This window comes from Grus americana, chromosome 5, assembly GCF_028858705.1.
Source record: "Grus americana isolate bGruAme1 chromosome 5, bGruAme1.mat, whole genome shotgun sequence".
Classification (NCBI taxonomy): domain Eukaryota; kingdom Metazoa; phylum Chordata; class Aves; order Gruiformes; family Gruidae; genus Grus; species Grus americana.
The window spans coordinates 9,201,136-9,222,257 of NC_072856.1; the positions used below are offsets into that span (position 1 = coordinate 9,201,136).

The 21,122-nt window shown below is 36.7% G+C and overlaps 1 protein-coding gene across 2 annotated transcripts in view; it reads left to right on the forward strand.

Annotated features, from left to right (window-relative positions):
- The window catches only part of QSER1 (glutamine and serine rich 1), a 55,393-nt gene extending 35,619 nt beyond the window's left edge, over nt 1-19,774 (forward strand). The window contains exons 9-13 of one of the 2 annotated variants that reach the window (XM_054828607.1): nt 1,607-1,744; nt 2,842-2,939; nt 6,333-6,485; nt 7,880-7,975; nt 8,589-19,774. In XM_054828607.1, the coding sequence (XP_054684582.1) occupies nt 1,607-1,744; nt 2,842-2,939; nt 6,333-6,485; nt 7,880-7,975; nt 8,589-8,729 (626 nt within the window). In that variant the 3' untranslated portion in view covers nt 8,730-19,774. Of the gene's footprint in view, nt 1-1,606; nt 1,745-2,841; nt 2,940-3,010; nt 3,141-6,332; nt 6,486-7,879; nt 7,976-8,588 lie in introns of those variants that run through there. The other variant, XR_008577470.1, reaches the window with a different exon arrangement.
- The last annotated feature ends 1,348 nt before the right edge of the window (nt 19,775-21,122 follow it).

Here is a 21,122-nt window from a genome sequence, read left to right on the forward strand (position 1 = left end):
AAGATATTATTGTTAGCATCTAGGCCTATTTGAACTTAACTGAAACTAGTATTATTAAAATATGTTGCTCGATCTTGCAAATCTTTCTTCACTAGCCTCAGGGAAAAAAAATTAAAATCTGACAGTGCCACAAAAAGTTGATTTCTTCAAACATTTTATGTGTTTGTATATGTGCAAATGTGTGCAACTGAAGTTACCTCAAATGTAGTTTATCAATTAGATAAATATATTTTTACTGCTTGCTTTCTAAGACAGGTACAATTGCAGGAGAAGGAGCTGATTTGATTTTAGAATACATCTTAAGAATTGAATTCTTCATTAATTTTCCATTGCAGTGCCATGTCATGTCTAAAATAACATTCCTGTAATGCCTGTCTGCATGCAGATTTGGGCAGAATTCAGATGTTACTGTTGTTTTTTCAAAACCCAAGGAGAGTCAGCGGTTGACTTTTTGGCTGATTCACTGCTTGTTTAAATGCCAGTTGTTCAAATGCAGCCTGCTGAGCAGATTTGCGAAGACCTTCACGGTGTCTTGGAAAATTGAGATACGACATTTGCAGTAATTCTCCAGAACAGAAAGGAATTTTTGAAGTGTACTATGTTTATAGAGATTACTTGTGGTAGCAGATGTACAGTGGGTTTTGCAGTTTTTTGTTTATTTCCTGTATGTTTGAAGTTAAACTGTGTAGTGCCCGTGCTTTGTATTGCAGTATTTCCAAAGCACGTTGGCATCGCTGACTTTTAACTATAGGTGAGTGAGGGTTGGTGGACTGGAACAGTGCCTCTGCTGAAGGCAGCACCTTTAAAATAACATTTTTCAAGCAAACTTACCCAAATAACCATTAATATGTACAACTATCCATATTTAAAATTTCAAGTAACCTGGTGATGATAGTCACCCATAGAAATGTGAATATCTGAGAAAGTTTAACAGCCTTGCTAGCTAAATTACTGCAAAATACTGGTATTGTACGTGGAGCCTAAAAAAGCTCCAGAATGCTTACTAATACTGATGACTGCTCCATGGGCACGTTTAAAATTGCTGTCCATGAAAAAATAAAAGGTTCCTCAGAATAAGCACAAATTGCTTTGCTGATAAAAAATGTTTTACATGTTTTTTGTGAGTTGGACAATTAGGTGGATTGACTTGGATGGTTTTTGGGCTCCTGAGTGACATTAGTGCTTTTGAATGTTTTTCTGTTGGGCTGCTTTGATTTCTGTGGTTTTAATAGGTACTTGCATTGACATGAAATGCCCTTGCACTTAGGGCACTTTCCCCGACTGAAGTTATTCGTTATCCCTTTTCTCTGGACTTTCATCTACAATAACAGAAAAATGTTTACATTCCCTAAAATATTATAATCTAAATGCTAATAGTTACAAATAATTGTATGTGTTTCTAAAAAAAATTGCGCCGTTTGTACCAGATTTGGTGTTTGTACCTGGTTTTTTGAATGTATTATTTCTGATTGCATTGAGTTTTAATCTCTTGGGATACCAGTAGGGGTCACTTGTGTTTTAAGAGAGAAGCCTTCAGTTTCAAAAAATGCAAATACTTGGAGGATATTGAAGGAAAAAAAATCATTATATTCCAATTAATTTTCAGAGCTTGTACCTCCAGCTCCCCTTGTTACTCGCTTTTTGAACACAAGAGCTATGAAAGAGACTTTTAAGAGCTACATGGAGTTGCTTGTTAGCATTGCCTTGGATCCAGACACAATGCAAGCTTTGGAAAAGAGCAATGGTACAGTATGTTTAACATTTGTACATTTTTATTAGATTGTAAGGTTATTAATCAGTAATGCAAATGTATTTTTTTAAAAAAGAAAAACCCCACCAAACTTTTAGCTATATACCCATAGCAAACACTTATTTCAGATTTCAACTGTGTGTTTACCTTCTTCTGAAGAAATACTCTTATAAGTAGTTCTGATTCTTGCTACTACTAAAAATTCATCTTTTCAAACTCCGAAACCTTAAAATTCTGATCAAAGACAATTGTATTCCACTTTTTCTTTGAGGAGAAAATGTCTGGACTTATTTACCATAGTGGACTGTTCTATTTCTCAAAATTTAGCAAAACACTCAGGTATACAGGTCCCCAAAAGAGCAAACATTTCACGTATTATTTAGTTGCAGGCTGTTGTTTTGTACTATATTCTGTTTGCTTGTATTTAAAAAACCCCTATTTTCTAGACCTCCTTTCCTGGTTTGCTCTGGTTGTGCATCAATGCGCACTTTCACCTCAAGGTTTCATGCCTGCGCCTTATGTCAGTAGTCCCACTAAAAGCAAAGAAATTGACTTTTAAGTAAAAGACTCCATACTAAGCTGCAATTTTTCATTCGTGGCCACATGCCTATGTTCAAATGTATATTCTGCAGTTTACAGTTGTTTGTCAGGTAACTTTCCTCGATTTCTTTTGTTATAAAGACCAGCAGGGTCATCTCTTGTAATACGGATTAGCGACTGTCTGAAACATATACTTGTCTTCATAAAACTGCCAGCTGTATTGCACAGAAGAGGGTTATCTAGGAAATGGTTTAAAATTGTCTCTTAAGATTTATGCTTTATATTGCTCTATCTTGATTTTTTTCTTTTCAACAAAGAAGAGTCAGAGAAGGAGCAGGGTTGCAGTCAGCAATTAGACTGCATAACATCTAGACCAGTTTAGCAGGCTAAAGAGAGATCTTTCACTTCACATTTGAAATTAGCTTATGTGCAAATTGCATTATTTTTTACTTCCACATTGTATGTTAATGGGTAGAAGTACAGATTGAATAGGAATCTCATTACTTTGTGTTTCTTAATCAACTGCTATGGGTTTTTTATGTGTCTTTTAGATGAGCTACTTTTGCCTCATATGAGAAAAATCGATGGTATGCTGAATGACAATAGGAAAAGGCTGCTTTCCAAATTACGCTTGGATCATACTTTCAAGGTATTCTCTTTTAAATTCTAGGATTTTTAAAGTAATGTTATAAGTTAAGTCATTGAATGCGTACCATGCAGGCACAACTTAAAACCCAGAAGGCAAATTTGTAACAGAAGTGAATATGGATTTGAAAGAGATGCTATAAATTCAATGCTTGCATGTGGCATTTGGAGAACATTTTGTGATGGAGGAGTTTATACAGCAAAGGTAAAGTTCTAGTTTTACTCCCCATGCTTTCTGGTTCATTCTCAAGCATTTTTTTCTTTTAAGCTTCTCAAGTTTGCCTGAAGAAAATCTGTTTGCTGTCCTTCTAGAGCTTTTGGTGAAGTGATTTTGTTGCCTGAAAATCTTAATAAACTTTTACATGAAATAGCTATGCTGTGGAGCAGATGTCTGAACTTCTGTGAAGTAGAGAACATGATCAGATTAGTTTAAAACCAGGACAAAGGGACTTGAGCACAACTCATTTGTGCGCTCTTTCATGTGTCTTCAGCATGGAAGATTGGGTGAAGTATGGATAACAAGCTCATATTACAGCAATTTTGACACAATGTCTGTAATCAGACTGGTATTTCTTCCTGTAACAGTTTTGAGACCAACAACAGTAAAGCAGACTTCTTTATAAGCACCATCAGACCAAACCTGCTCCTTCACCTGTCTTTCTCCTGTCCCCTGATGCCGTGGTACAGAGACACTTGGAGAATTAGTTGTCTCTCTGTACTGCTGTGTGCTTCGTTTTGAGACCTAGGTGAGGAGGGAGATAATAGCAGACATGGCAGTTCTGCTTTTTCATCATGAAATCTTTAAAAGATCTTTCTCCCCACAGCTCATTCCTGGTAAGTCTTGTGGGACACTAAGTGAACTTGTTTCAGGGATGAGAACATCATTGACCAGTGAAACAATTTTAATTCACAAGATTCTTTTATTGTTAGTTACGCTTTTTTCCCCCACAGCTATACAAGTTGTACCTGCTTGAACAAAATTTCTTGTGGCTTCCTCCTTAGAGTAGGAAGGGATGGGGCAGGCTCTGTATTTTCAAACCATACACAGAGTCTCTGAGAGATAGGAATTATTAACCCTCCATTTTTCTCTTTCTTTCGTGGTAGGAGTTTTGTGTTACTAGTTATTTCTATAGCTGCTTCTCTTAGACCTGTCTATGCAGGGAAGATAGGCCACATTAAGATAGGATGTGAATTTGTAGAATTCTAGTTACGTTCACAGTACACACAAAGTGAGAGGTAGCTTATTTTGGGTTTTTTTTCCCAGTTTAAGGGAACAAGCCTAATATAAACTTCTGTAATACTAACATGTAATTACAGCTGCTTATTCAGTTGGAGTCCATAACTTACGTAATAACTTTGCTGTGTGTTCACTTACAAGCAGATTATGTATCATATCTCTAAAGTTAGCTTAATCCTGTATTTCACAGTATGATCTGCTAGAAGTTAATGGAGTTATGGATGTAAGGAAGGGATCTGCTTGTGATGTAAACTGCAAGTTAAAAAGCCTTTTATGATTGCCTTCTGGCATGAAGGTACCAACTTATATCAATACTTTGGATAAAAATGAAACGCCTATTTGTCATCATAAGTGTTTGCGTCGGTCAGAAAAATGGGTTTGATACTTAAGATTGAGGTTGATCTGATGATGAATGCAGGAAAGCCTGCTTCTGTTCCAGCTTTGATCAAACGACTAGTTCAGATATTAGAGCTGAATGAGGCACTGAAGCAAGCAATAAGTGAAAAATACCATTATTGCTCATGACTATCATTCAGTTTGAATATTTTTACTATTCTGCATTGATAAGCATGGATGAATGTAACGTTTCTTTTTTTCACTGGGTACAGTTAATGTGGGATATCTTAGCACTGTATTATGGACCAAATCACACGCTGAAGTTAGCAGTCAGTGGTACTTTTGCCTGTAACATTCTTTATAGTTCTAACAGTTTATTGTGTCCTTTGGGTTATAGTTTTTTTTTAAACAAAATTAGTAAATATTACTGTTGCTTTAGTTGAAGCTCAGTAAATGAAGCATCTTAGCTGAATTGTGTAAATTTAATTTGGAAATAATTATCACCACTTTGTGTCTTGTGCTCTCAAAGATGCAGAAATCACTAGTATTTTCTTCTTCATTCCAATTCAAATTTGTCTGGTTTAGGTCAGTGGACCAGCCATGTAAGTTCTTCTGGTTAACAGGAATTCTCCAGAGGAAAGCAGAAACGACCAAAGCCCCTTGACACTCAAAGTCAACCTTCAGGAATGCTGTTACAGTGGATAGAAAAACTAAATAATTTAAAGCTGTTGAAGTTGTTCCAGTTTGAAAGCATCGCAATGAATATTGTATGCGGACAGGTTAGCTAGTCGAGGTTACTACTACCACTATGCAACTACCTCTGTGCAGTAGTAGATTTTACAGCTTTTGACTGAGAAGGTTATTTTGTAAAGGGAAAAATGGCTGATGTATATAAAGGGCTAAGAAATTATAGGCAGGGGAGGCTGTTGAATTCTAGTACTGCTTGTTAAAAGAAAATACAACAATTCAGTCAATTTCATCTTTTAACCCGGTAGTCCAAATTTAGCTCTTTAAGCTGCGGCATTGATACATTTTTCTGTATGCTTGATTTTCCCCTGCATACAAACATGTATATATTCATTTAACTGGAAATATTTTTTTCAGGACCAGATTATATAGCATAACAGAACTATTCCAAAGCATCTGCTGACATAAGGCTGTATTTGTACAACGAAGTTGTACTCAGATTGACTCATGCAAATAATGCAGAACTGAAGCTGGTAGAAATGCAGTTCACTCCCATGAATTACTGTGTCTTAAAAACTCGTGCTTTTTTGAACCAGCCATCTACTTCACTGTGCATAGGCTTTTCTACCTTGCAGATGTTATATGATGCGATTAATTTGTATTTTGCAAAAGCTGGGACAAAACCAATGAAGATATTTAGGCATCCAATCCCTGCTGCAATTGGCTGACTTCCCATGCCTCATCAGGAATTAAGTATTTAGGCATCTCCAAGTAACTTGGCCTTAGAGATTCTTGGGTAGAAATGGAATGGAAAGCATTTTAAAAGGTAAAAATTGCCTAGTGGAGCCTTTTTTTGCTCTTTCTAATGAAAGAATCACAGATGATATCTGAGATACAATAAAAGGATCTTCTCATCTTGAAAAATTATAGTAGTCAAGAACAGGTGGTCAAGCCTTTCAAAATGTATAGTTGCTTGATAGGATAAAGACCTTTTATCAGGTCTTTGTGGAAGAATAAATTGTTTTATAATAGGCTGCACTCTAACTTTTCAAGAAAAATGGCCAGTTTATCAGCAGTCTGAGTGGCTGGCCGTTCTTGAATTTTTCATAATCCTTTTTCTTTATATGCTGTTTAAAGAACGCTTTGGAAAACTTTCCTGAACTGACAGTGATCACTCGGGATACTAAGACAAAAAGTGGAGGAACGTCTGTATCTAAGATCAAAATGAATGGTAAAGCTTACAACAAGAAAACACTGAGGGCTTCTAAATCAACCACTAAATTAGCACAGGTGAGTATTCAGAGGGTTTATTGCTGCGACAATTAGAGGACTTCTGATAAGCACATTTATATAAAATGCTGTTTCATATATTGGATTTTTTTTTAGATTTATCAAAATATAAAATTTTTGAGGTGCTTTTTCTGTAACAAGGGAATGTTCAAAACAACATGTAAAGCAGTATATTAAATCATTGTTTCAACTCATCTGTGAAACAGTTATATTCTAGCAGGGAGGCAAAATATAATAAATCATTTCATAATTATTCCCTTATTTAAGTTCTATGTTTAGACCCAAATGCTATTACCCTGTATATTTATGCAGGAAGTTCTCTGCAGCAACCACTGAAGATTGCAGGAAGATGAAGTAGCAGTATGCTGCTTCCCTTACGCAGGCAGCAGTCGATAGGTGTAGTTGGATGGGGAGATGTGAGCTCTGCTGTTGCTGTGCTTGTCACTCGATGTAGCAGAGCCCTGCTAGAGCCTGTTCTGCTTCTGTCACCACCAGAGCAAGGACTGAAGTTCAGACCCCGTTTCTGCGTAGCTGTCAGCCTCCTGGACTGTTGCTGAAGCAGCAACGTGTTGCCTTCAACATTGCAGTTGTGGTGAAATCACTGTGTAGCTTGTGATGCTAACAGCTGCTTAAACTTGCTGCAAAATCTCTAAAGGAAATGATACAGTGGCTTCTCGATCAAAAATGAAAAATTAACGTTAATACTGTAAAAAATGAGACAAGGTAACACTTTTAAAAAATTTAGTTCTTTATTGCTCCTTTCCTCATTTCCAATGACAAAATGAAACTGTATCTTAAATTAAAAAAAAAAAGTTTTAAAAAGTAATGTGGTAAGGTTTGAGATGTACATACTGTTTATTATGATAGTATTCCTAGGGAATGCTATAACCAGATTTTGCTAGGTACTGGCTCACGTAGGCTAACCTGCCAGCAGTAAATAGTGGCTAGACAAACAACCTGTAAATACAGCCCACACTCCTGTTTCTTGCCAAAGTAACCTAAGCGTTAGGTAAGTATAGATCAGCTCTTCTGAAGCACAAACTATGCTTTTTGGCAATGGTACCCATCAATCTGGTAGAAAAATAGTTAAGCTTTGGTAATTCCTGCAGTAGTTCTTGAGGAGGGAGTGTCTTGTCTCTTTTAGACTTGCAGTGCATTCAGGAGGATTGAAAATGTTCTTAAACCTCGTTTTGATAAAATAACTTAGTAGGGAAAATGGAGATAGGAGATAATTGTGATGTAATATATATTACAGTGTACCAAGGTAAGTCGAAGCAATTATTTGAATGAAATACTCTATTTCTAAATTGCTGAAAACAAATTTGTTTACAGAAGAAAATGCCTATCATATCTCTGTCTTGGAAAATAACCTAAAATAACTGTTCTTTTTGCAGGAGTTTACAGTAGATCCAGAAAAAATACAGTTGTATTCTTTGTATCACTCACTCCATCATTACAAATATCACATATATCTAACATGTAAAGAAGAGGTAAGTATTGTTCTCTTTGAGATACTTTTACATTCATTGAGGGAATTTATTGAGGGAATTGAGTCCAGCTAGAGGGACTGTTCCCTCCTTCTTGGTAAATGACTATGGATTGTGGCCTCCTACTGTAATTAATTCTTTATGGCAAAGAAAAGGATGTGCTGAGCACATATGTTGCCCCTAATGGGCACTACTGCCCGGAATATGCAGATATGAGGCTTACAGAGTTTGTGTGAAATTAGTTTCCCTCAGGATAGGTAAGCAGTCTTCACTGTTATCCAAAGTAAACAAAACAAATTTTATCAGTGTGTGTAACTCCTCCGATCTAGGAGCTGCTTTTTGTCTTAGAATGCTTGCTCCTTTATTTTTTTCTGCAAATCCTTGGTGGAAATATTCCACGTAGCAGAAATACAAGAGTTGAGCGCTGCCTCAGTTGTTAAGAAATGCATTTTGGGGGGCATTTTCTCCTGTTTTTAAAGCTTAAAGGTTTTCTTCCAAAGAAGGTTCATATTTAAGCGCAGAGTATTATAAAAACAAAAATTCTGAAATGCTGGCAGCCTAACACGTATGTGTGTATGCATCTCTCTCTCTCCCCCTCCCATCTTTTTTTAAATAGATTTCCTCTGTTCAGAAGAAGAGTGCAGATCTAGGACAGGAAGAGATTGTGCAGCTGTGCATGAAAAATATAAAATGGGTGGAGGATCTTTTTGAAAAGTTTGGCGAACTTTTGAATCGTGTCCAGCAGAAATGCTCATAACAAAAACGTATCCCAAATCTCGCATTCTTCTACGGCACTAACCTGATGGAACAGAAAGCTCAGAGAGAGGCTCTGATTTCTTTTACAATGCCAGACTGCGTTCTTCTTCGTAGCCATTTTTATTTCTCTTTGTGGAACTCTGTGCCTTGGCTCTTGCTAAGGAAAAGTGATGCTGCCAAGGAAATCGGTCCTTTGGAGATGGAACTAAACATAAACCTAACCGCATTTTTAACCTGAAGAATTATTTTCTATTTTGTAAACTATTGGATAACTTAGTTTTATTTTCAGAAATGTTTTTGACAAGTGATAAAGCATGCACTACACATACTTTTTTTCTTTATTGCTAAAAAGATAACAACACTTAATACTACAGATTTTTCCATCCCTGACTAAGCAACAGAAAAGTCAGTGTTGGGGTGAACTAATTTTTACATGTCTGGCCACCAAATTTAGAGTTTTGTACATTTTGTGAACAGAGCCGGAGTGACATCAGTTTCTGCATACGTATATTGCCATCATAAAATCCAGAAATGTCATTATGCTTTATGGACTCCTTTTACTATTGTCATGTTCAGGAGACTGAACATGGAGTTGGTGCAATCCTATGACTGCTTTTTGTGTCAAATTATATTGTAATGAAAGACAATGACCTTAACTATTTTCCCTGTTTTGAAGAAAAAAATATTTTCCTTTATACTGTGTTTTTTTTTTTCTTTTGGAAAAAAAAATTCAATTGTACATTTTATCTCACTAATAGTTGTATTTTTCACAGAGAAAATATTGTGGTTAAAATTGTTTCATGTATCTTTGTAATACACTTTCCATTGTTTTCAGTAAATCCTATTCATTTATATGTTGATTTCATATTGTAAACTATATATCTCGAGGTAACCCTTTTGTTTATACAGGTTTGCTTCAGTGTTAACCAGAATAATGCATACTAGACTAGTTTTGCTTTAAGTGTAGTTGTGTTAGACACTGCAATTATTTTCTGATACGTGAAAATAAATTTCTTACTAAACTAGCACTTGATTAACTGAGAGTTTAAATGAAGAGCTACTACATTTTATCTTCGTCAACAAAGATTGATGATTGACTATATGCAGTGTTAAACACAGCTTACATAATTGCTCGTAGAACTGGCAGTTGCAGAGCTGTTCTCTTTTTGGTGCCTTTCGAGTCTTCAGACATCTTTGTAGCTTTTTTTTCCCCTCCAGTTTGTTAACAGTTAGTAGTGCCACTAGTCACACTCAGACAATGAATGTAATGGGCTCTAATCAGGAGAACATTTTCTTTAAATTTGCCAACGGAATGCCTTACTGAGTCATTCAGAATGGATATGTACTCTACTGGCGTCCTAAAAAAAGTCATGTTGGTCTTTTTTCAGATAATGTAGAAAAAAAATTCATTCCTTTATCTTTTCACTGCCACTTAGTGCCTTAATTTCAGCCAAGAAAGCAGGGTTCACTATTCATTGGCCAAATGAAATAATGTTCATTGCCATGTGACCTTTTTTCCTGTTACCTGTTTTGATCCTATTTAGTTGTTAAATATTCATTAGACCTTAGAACTATAAAGAGTTTAATGAATAGATGTGAAAATGAAGTGATTTGATCTTGAGTAATCAAATAGAGGTTTGAATATTAAAGTATGTACAGAATTTTAGCTGATTAGTTTTAGAACCTTGTAGGATGTTTACCATATTTCCAAAGCTTTTCATCTTTTAAAAGCAATAATTCTCCTTTACAATTTGTATGCAGACTACGGTGAACAGAAGTGGGTATGTGCCCTTGCCATTTTTAAAGCCTCTTGGTAGTGGTTTTGCTTTAAAAAGGGAGGTCACTATCACATTAATAGATGCATTGTGCTACTGCTATGTCTACTATAATCAAGGCGAGGGAGATGGGTTTGGGTTTAGGAAGAATGTGTAGATTGTTGGAGCAATCTTGAAGCCAATTTGTTTTCAGAGTGAAAAGAAGGGTAGGCACAGGGTTGAAGAGTTGCTGTTGTTTCAGTCATACTGTGTTGAATCCGGTAGGAGCTAGAGTTTATATGGTGAAACCAAACAGCAAAGTTACCAACACTGGTAGCAATCGGCTGAAATGATTTTAATGTAAATATGCACACTGGAGATATAGTAGAAATGTGCCTGGTATACTCTTTAATTGATAGTGGGGCTTCCAAAATTTACTTAGTAGTGTATTCCCTTATTGGTGGGGGTGCTTGGCAGTGTGTGTAGATTCATGAGAGGTATTTACTTGCCCAGGCAGAGTTGTCACATCACCGTGATATGCACAGCACAGTTTGGGAATTCCTAATCTGTAGTTTTAAAAATGATTAGGATGCAGACTGAAGGAACAATAACATTGGCTCCTTGATGGTATGGTAAAGAACTCATCAGACTTTGTGTCTCACGCATCCCTTCCTAATATGACTATGAAGCAACTAATTGAGAGAGGTCTCTGCTTTCTAAATGATTTATATACTGCTACTGTATGCTTACTCTAGATTTTTGAATCTGGGGGTAGCTTTAGGAAGCTACTTGTTTTAATCCAAGTCCTTAGAAGCTGAAAAAAGAAACGAGAGGCTTTTGGAGTAGCTTGTCCCTGTTTAAAAAGAAGGTAATTTTAGCAACAAGCATTTAAAAATATCCCTGGCCAGGATGCTCTGCACTGCCATAGAAGGTGACCTGGCTTTTTTTTGGCTGTTTTATTCCCAAGGCCAGTTAAACAAGCGCTGTGCCTGTAGAAGACAGGAAAAACCTGTCTTGAGTAAAAGTAACTACCCCACACTATTAAAGATTAATGTAATGGAGCTTCCATCTTTGTCTTGGGCTGCAAAAATGGTGGCTGGATTATTAATTTACCAAATTAGAATAAGTAAAAACATGGAACTCTCAAGGGTGTTGAAGGATCATAAATCAAAATAAAGCTTTGTTAGTGGGATTGAAGAGGTTTTTTTATACTGAAGCAAACTTAGAAAAAAGTCAATGTACAAATTACTTTTTTGCACAAATAATTTGCTTTGTTTTGTTGCATTTTAGATAATGAATTAATTCTGCACCCACACCTGAATCTTTTTTTTTTTTTTTCCTTGAAGTAACAGTGAGGTCTTCATCCCTTAACATCTGGCAGTGGAAATTGAGCACTCATTTGACTGCAAGAGAATATGCACTAGGAAGGAACAAACCCTGCCTTAGACTATGAATTAGCAAACCAGAAATTAAACTAATTGCATGATGAATTATTTGGTTTCTAATTCCACTATATTTTCCTTTAGTATGGCATCCCCGTTTATATTGGGTTTGGTTTTATTGAAATACAGTATTTCTCTTAAAGGCAGGTTTTCTTTGAGATGCTACTTCCAAAGTTTTGCTAGCAAAAAATCAGAGACAAAATTGGCTTGAAAAACTGTTTCTGAAAATGGCTAAGGACTTTAGGGTCTGTGAAGTTCTATGACATGTATTGTATTCATATATTGTCGAAATACTACTTTTTAAAAAGTCAAATCTTACAGACTGTCTTCCAAGTAAATGACTTCCATAGGGAAATATATTTTAAATATTATTTAAATATTTACTACTATTTAAAACAATTTTAAAACAGAAAAGCTAAAACTATGGTCACAAAATGTCAGTGTGTCATCAACCATTTCTTATTTTGTTGCCAACACTTGACATTTGGTCTCTCTTACCCTATTACATACCCGTGCATTATGCAATGCACATTCTGCCATATCTTATTGTTTAAGCTAATAATAACATGTCATTGTTAACAAATGCATGTTTTTCTGTGTATCTCCTCCACATATGGCAAAAATGAAGCTAGGGCTAATTAAGAGACACTTTATGCATTCTTAGTCCAGATTTTCAGGTGGTCCGTAATACAATGTATGGAAATGTGAAAAAGGACAGTTTTGTACCATTCATGATGTTATTAACTAAACCCATTAAAGTGAAAACACTTTTTAAAAAACCTTATAATGCTTAGTCATTTATTATTAAAATATTAAGCCTGGAAAAGTTAGATTGTTGGAAGAAAAATTGGCAATTTAGACTACATTTTCTGATCTCAGTGTGAAGAAATACAGTTCTAGGGTGCTGGTTTTTTCATTATATTGCATGGATTGAGCATGTCTGGTTGATCTGGTTTTTTACGTGTATGGGTTCTGAATGGTCTGAATTAATTTTCACACTATATCTGCCAGGTCTTAAACTGATGCACTAAGTGAGGAGCCAGACAATTGGGGTAAGAGAGGGACTACAGCTGTGATTGAGGTGGTTTTTAGCTATACTATTTTCTTTTGTTCTCTTTCTTGCTAAACTAGAGTATAATCTCTGTGTACCTATGGGAAGAAATGGTGCTGTAGAGGGTTTTAGTCTTTTTTTTTCCTCCCAATTACAATGAATTACTCTAGATATTCTTACAGATATTTTTCCCACACACAGAGGGCTGAAGTCCCATGATGTGGATATTGGCCGTAAGATACATGATAGGCCCTCTCTGAGCCACTTGCTTGCAGAAAAAGGTGAATTTGAAGGGCTGGGATATTTTTCTTAATGGTCCTGTGTATAAGAGCCGCTTCCCAAACCAAAATGAGTATAACATGAGACATTTGCCCATGGAGTTGATTGCTGTTTTCTCCAAAAAAACACTTTGGGAAGTGAGTAGACACAGAGAATGTCCCATTGCAGTGTGGAGGCTGAAGCTGCTGATACTGCATTCCAGATACAGGTTATAAATTAAGGTGGGTTTTTTAAAAGGAAAAAAAAAAAAAAAAGAGAAAAAAGGCAAGAAGCTGAATGTATGTAGCTTTTTAGAGAACAGCAACTCCTACTATCAACAATTTGTTGGTAAGTATCTTGGGCAATCAAAATAACTTTTACTGCATTAGGTATTCGCCTCTCCTATAGAAAACCTAACAAATCTTTGTTTCATTTCCAGAAACTAAAGAACAGAAAACTGTCTTAAAATTATTTTAATTCGATCTCTTGTAAGAACACAGCAATAAATACAGAGAACAAGCTGTTGATAAAGGAGAAAAATAAAAGGTGAGTCAGGGAAAACTGCAAACAAAGAGTGCATCCCTGCAAAAGTTTTTCTCCTTTGTCCTGGGTATGCCTTAGGTTTCTGCTTTTAGAAGTGCCATTGGGCTATTTCTTGTGCGTGTGTGCGTGTTTAGTTTTGGATGGGTTTTGCTGGTTTGGGTTTTTTTGTTTGTTTTTTTTTGTTGGTTTTTTTTTTAGCTACCTGATGTACAAAGGGTGGAGGGAAGTAGCAATAACAGCAGTGCCCATGAGCAGAATTGAAGGAGCAGTTAGACCCTTCCTTTTAGTAAAAACCAGACTCAGAATAAGGTGGGAGGGCTCATATGTATGTCACGGTTCATATAGGAGGAATCTGAGGGAGAAGAGGGATGGGAAGTTGGAAGAAACATGGGTCACATGTGGGAGGACATCGGAAGGGAGGAAGATTTTGGAAAGGGTGAGGCTAGGGGAGCTTTCGTAGTGGAGGCAGTTGAGGAGCAGATGGTGTAGGAGTCGGGAGTGGTTCTGTTCACGAAATGGGTGCAGCTAGGCATGCTGCAACTTATATGCTGACTGAAAAGCAGTGACAAAGCCAGCAACGTGATCTGGGGCAGGTGAAGGTTCCTAGCAGAGGGTCCCACCAGAGGGCCGTCAGCATTTTGCCACACGCAATGACTTATTAATTCAGCCTGATCCTAATTCTGTCTTTTGTTTTGCTATACAAAGGGGTTTTCTTCAGTTTTGAAAAGCATGGATGTCAGTGTATCTCTGCATAGAAGCAGTGGGTTTTCTTTGCTTCCTACTATAATCCATTTCTGAGCATCTGTATTAACGTGGTTCTTACTTGTATCATCAGTGTTCCAACAAGTATGAGGAGAGCAAAAGCCCTTTTAAGAAGTATTTGTATTGCAATCATCTGAGAAAAGAATTTTTATTTTATTTTTGCAAATGCAGGTATATAATCAAAAGGTCGGCACTTACCTTTATTCAGATGCCCATGTGAAGGGTTTAAAAAAACCCCTTACTTTTGGACTGTGTCATAGCATGGGTTGATTTCTCTCTGTGTGTAGTGTTGGAATGATGATCATTCCAAATAAAACCAAAAAATGCTACAGCCCTGTGCAAATTAGGACTTTGACATACCTAAGGGAATTTATTTGTACATAAGTTGCTAACATTTTCCACTCGGGTCTTCTTCCCTGATATAGATGAAGGTGTGTATGGTAAGCATACACTGAAACAGCCATTAGAAGAGGGGCATTCAAGTAAGTGCACATTAATGAGAATAGGAGTAATATGAAAATGTGTGAGTAATGATGCTTAGCAGTAAACTAAACTGTAAGATTTCCATCCAGTATACAGTTAATATATTAACTTTAAAATACTGTAACTGAGTCCTAATGGAACAGGCTGAGCAGTTAACTATTAATCTTATATTTTGTGTAACAGCTTCAAAATCAGAGTATTTATCTTCTGAGCACACTGGGATGTTTACACACAGAGGAGAATTTTAATTGTATATCTGATCCTGTGCATATGATAAAAGTTATAGATGGTAGCGGCCACTCTTGGCTCCAGTTACTATGCTTAGCCTTAAAAATTTAATTTAAAATGCTATGGTTATTTTTTCATAGGTGTTTTTGGTTCAAATTGTAGTTAAGTCTCTCTATATTCTACATGCGTTACTTAAAATCTTAAACTGTGTCACTGTGAGTACATGCTGTAGCCTTCTAAGACTTCTAGGGCTTGTGATAGCAAGACCTTTTAAGTAAAACTACATTGTTTGGCATCATCTTCTCCTTTCTAACTGTGGTGGCTGCTAGTGTGATTTGCCTGTGCATTATTTATGTGGCAACAGAAGGTAAATGGTATATGATAATTGAATAAAAGCTGAAGCATCAATGGTTTGTCATGTGTTTAGGTCAAATTGATAACTCGTTCAAAGCTCCAGGAGAATAAGGATTTAGATCTGTTCTCTAAGTAAAGCAAATTCGGTGGTTTCTGAAACCTTCCAGATACTTCTTGTTGGTCAGCATGTAGAAATTAGTATCCCTGCAGCTTTGGTAACAGAAGAGATTAAGTGAATGCTTTTTATTTGCTTCAGTGCAAGGTCCAGCAACTTTGTTTAAACAGCCAGAGAGGTAGTTTGACCACAGTCAACGGACTTTGCACTAAAGGAGTTGAAGAGAAAGCTCACGTGTTCTGTGAGAATCCAAGTGTTGCAATTCTGGAACCAGCTGGTTAAAAAAAAAAAAAAAGTACTAAGTAGTGCTTGGCTGGGGTTTGTTACTTTTTGATGTGAACTCTGCAAGTTCTGAGTTTTAGTGGGTTAGCAAGGCTCTCTGCAGGATGCTTCCAAGGCCATTTTCCCATCCTCATCTGTGGGCCTGGCAAAACATGGCATAATTGAGTTTGGTGGCCCCAGCACATTGTACACTGATATCAAAAGGTGAATTATAGATTCCTGCTTGTAGAATACATAAACAGCCTGATCCTCTGTTCTAGAACGCAAGCCTTGCATACAATATAATTGGTATGTAGCTGTTTTCTAAAGAAGTTAAAAAAGAAAGAAAAAAGGTCAAAATCAGGAATTCAGTTATGCTTGGCAAATCCATTTAGAGTTCTCGCTTTTTCCCGGTTTATCTATCAGCTCCTTCTGTCCCATCAAGCTGGTGCCACTAGTGGCTGCTTACTTCAGGAGTACCTCCCAGCTGGGCAGACGGTAACAATTACTTGTGTCTGATTGTACTTGCTCATTCTGGTTTAACAGGTTCCTGGTGTGTAGATGACAGTGAGTCTTTACTGTTCTGTGAGGAGTCTTTATCTGAACAGCATCGCTAGGACTGTGCCATCCTGTGCACATTTAGGCATGCTGTAATCAACCTCTGGTTATAATTTATAGTAATTCTTGAATATCTCAGAAATCTTCTGCAAGAGGAAAAGTTGAAAAATCCATTTAAGACAAAATTCCTTGGCATTTATTAAAACTGAGAAGCAGAGGCTTGTCCCTGTGTTTTTGGTGACATCGCTAATAGTCTTTGCCCCCTGTACACTTCCTTACAGCAAGCCATCTCAAGTAATTCTGGCTCCGACTCGCTCCCCTTCCGGCCCCTGCACGTGGATCCATGCTCAGAGTGCAGTGTGTTCCACCGGAGGTCAGTGTGCACCAGCGCAGGCTCAGCGTGTTGCCTCCCTGCCCTTCGTTTGCCATTGCCCTGCTTGACTTGGTCCCGCAGTCGCATTGGTATTCCATCCCAGGAATGGAAGGATTGCGCTCCTGAACAATGCACCCTTTGTCGATTCAAACAGGCAGTCGTCCAGAAGCCTCTGTCCTGGGAACTTGTTTATTGTTCCAGTCTCTTCAAAAATGTGAGAGTGGAATCCTTACAGAGCTCACATCGGTGTAAAACACTGAAGTTTTGCGCTTTGGGAGTAAATCGTACTCTTGCCCAAGCAAGAGTGCACCTGCAAGCAGCCTCTTCACGGTGGGGCAGATGTGGTTGGCGTCGTGGTTGAATGTTGCAGGATGGCATCACTGTATCCCACAGAACCTACTACTACTATGTGATCTTTTGTAATTCAAATGCAGATGGGAAATTGGGACTAAGCAGAGTGAATTTGTGAATAACCTGCTCTGCATCGTATGGGAGAATGTCAGTCCTCTCTAACCCGTGGAGTTCAGCCCCAGGCAAACCTCTGGTGCTCTCTAGTACAAATAGCAGAACATGGTACTTAGTAATAAGACAGATTCACCATGGGAGTTCTTTCAGCTTCCGCCATATCTGTCTAGCATATCAAATAGCCTTTTGCAATCCAATATTGTATGAATAGCTGTGTATTTTCTTAAATTTGAGATAATAAAGGTGGAAGAGAGAGTTTTCTGACTTTTCCCAGGACAGTTTCAGTATTAAAAAACCCCCACATACTGGACTTTGTATTTTCATGCAATGAAATGGAGGGGATTTGATAATATAACAGTGACTTAAAAAATAGTAATTTCTGTAACTGAAGCTGTTGATTTTTCCTTTACATGAGTATCATTATGTGATAGTGAACCATAAGTTGAAATGTCATTTGTCTCATCATTTGTGAATGGAATGGAGCAACATTTTAAGGGTTACTGTTTAAAATGTTCTGCTTTCATCAACTTCAGAACTGCAGTGAATACAGGCATTGTTGATATTTAAGTGGGGAAAAAACAAAAGAGTAACTGTTCTAAATAACTGGAATATTTTTCTGAATTTTTATGGTAATTATTAATTTCTATGCTTTTTCAGAAACAGCCATAAAGATTGGGTTCAATAGATCCTTGCGATTATGGCAATAAAATGTTATGTTATATATAAATTAAAGCTGTGTTGACATACACTTACTCTTTAAAGCTTATATTGTTATGGGAAGATGTGAAATCTAAAGAAAAAAGTTTGGTATAAGAGAGCCTTCTATAGTCTGGCACGTTTATGAGATGTAAGATTAGCATCTGAAGTGCGGAGTTCTATGTTAATCCTGCAGAAAAGTGGGATCTAAATTATTTTGAAAATAAGAAATTGGACGGGATTCTTCTGCAAGAATCCCTCTATTTCAGTCAATTTTGAGTGACAAATCAATATTTTTTTTTTCTAGTTTTTGGCACTTAAAATGTGAATATAATTGGAACATTGAACATTTCTTGGGTTTAGAACATTTTATGTTCCAGGTTTGGGGTCCTTTCAATTTTTTCTAAAAAATTTGAAATTGAAACAGCCTTTTTCCTTTGTTTCTTTCAAGAATACATAACATTTCCCAATCACTTAACCAAGCATTGATCTGCCATAGATAAAACAGCAGCACCCCATATTTTCTATTAATAATATGCCTCCATCTTTTTTTAGGCAACACATCCTCCAACTTTTGTCTTTCAGTAATGATATTGAAAGACTTAATCACACAGTCATTTTTTACTTTGTGAGGTCTCTATTCAATTATATCTCCTTCATTTGTGCGCAGAATACTGGGAAATTACAGGTGCTCTCGCATCCAAACATGAGTTGGCTGTCCAACTTCCAAGTTCATTATGGAAAAAGCTAGACAGCACTTTATGTAAAAGTGTTCATCAGTTTATCGCTTTGTGATGATACAAGTTTCCGTTTTGCCTTGTGTCTCCCCATAATCAGAAGACCTGAATGTGGGTGACAGCTCACATTATCCTTTATCATCTTTATCCTCAAGCAAAGACTTAATTGACATGAGTGAATCAGATCCTGAGCAGCAGACATGCCTGAAATTGTGGCTGTGGAATTTAAATACTCTTTCTGCTGTACGCTTCTAATTAAACCCTACAGTTCTTACATAGACTCACAGAAATGCTTGAAAACTTAAGTTTGTAAATTCTTCAAAACATAGGCCACTCTCTCGATCGTGTTGTAGTTGGTGGGAGCATTTCTAGATGACCTAGAAATAAATCAAAATAGATTTTTCTTTTGCTGTTCCTCACTATGAAAGTTCTTTATAACAGTTTCAAAGAATCTGACACAACTATACAAATTAGGACTCGGTTGTGTAATTTGTTAAAAATACATTTTAGTCACCATAACTAGATCACAAAATTGTTGTTCTGTGTAACTTCACATAACGTTATTAGAGAGCCAATGGTAAAGCTTTCCGCATCATCAGACTTCCTTCTCTGGTGCTGTTTATAATCTCCCTTGCAGACTTGCACCCTACAGACCAGGTTTTGATGTATTTACCTACAGTCGCGTCTGTAGTCCTATATTTTTCAGTGGAACTGCTTTTGCAGCAAGGTTACTGTTCCACGTGCACGTAGGAATGCCACTAAGTCGGTCCTAAGTGATTTGATGAATGAATTATATTAATTAGGTCTTTGTAATTGGCATTTTCTTGTGCATCCTGTATTCAACTTTATGGAGGTTAAGTTGGAGAAAACACTGTGGAAGGTGAACCAAATACAACGTGTTGCACTTTCATCCTGAGATCTTTCTGCCACAGTTGAAGGAATTACACCAGCTAAGAATGACCATGCTGGCTGCATGACATTGTATTCTTTTAAATGACTATATAAAAGTATAACTAAATGAATTGATTATTAATAATTACATAAAAATATATATGTGCTTTAGGAAAGTATAATAAAGTTACTGTAAGAAATACTGAAAGTTGTATTTTTTCAACATCCTTTGATAGCAGACACTGTTTGAGACCAGCTGGCTGACCAGCCAACAGCTGCCGTCTGCCCATGGAGAAACTGGTGTGTTGTGGTCACTGTGGGCAAACATGGAGGCAGAGGCAGAAATCCAGGGTAGACTGCTGATCACCGGGTGGTAAAATACAAGAATAAAAATCTTATGACCTTCTAGATTAGCAACTCACAGTGCATTAGCTGCAGTTCACTCTGTTCCCTGCAAGCAGTATTTTGACAAATTGTTCTCTGATGTAAGGTGTAATGTTCTCGTTAACTGACTGGTATACCTCCTATTTGAAAATGTTTGTAGTTCTAAATTCTCTCAAGATTACAGTGAACTAGTGCAGAATGATTGACTGCATTGCTTTATTTCAACAACTATGCAAAAATAGATTATTTTTAAAAATGAAAATTCTCAGACGTTTACTGATTTGCAGTTAGTATATTTTGACAATGCATCAAAAAAGTCTAGCATTGAACTACTACAAAAGTAGGTAATAATGTATCATGGAAATCCCCATTGACCTATGCTTTATATATTTTTTTTTATTAGGTTCTTAACGACAACTGTCAAAACAGGCACCTGCGAGTCAGAACTATTTTTTTTTAACATCTTTCCCTCTTTCTCCAAGAAAGAAATCGGTTTGTTGCTTCCTATTGTTGAAAAACAATATGAACTTTCAGTTTCAAAGGCTAACATTTTGCTACAGTTTGAATAGATTCCTTTTACTCCGGGCTTAAGCCCAGAGACTTAAGACTTCTTTATCTGAAAAACTTAACAAGAACTTCCACTCTCAGAACTCCATTATTAAATACTTTATTGCTCTGTCACTGAAGCATGAAGGAATGTTTGTTTGCCATGAGTTTGTGGTATCTAGTTTCCTGTAGCAAATTGTCACAGCCCGAAATGAAGCAAGTCTATTGTTTATTCATTTCTATATGATGAACAAACTTAGTGCCCTACCTTTAAGGATAAAAGGCGGCTAACTTGAGCTTCATTGGGTAGCAGAGGTCCTGCACTTTACACCTGCTTGCATAGTAGCACAGGCTAAAGTTTCACTGAGGATTTTGTCTTGCAAAACTACCATCAACAGTTCAATAATCTGAGAACTCAAAATGAAATTTTCTATCACTTGTAAGATCTATATTATTCGGTCTTCAATGCGCATTTGTATACTTTTGAGTTTGT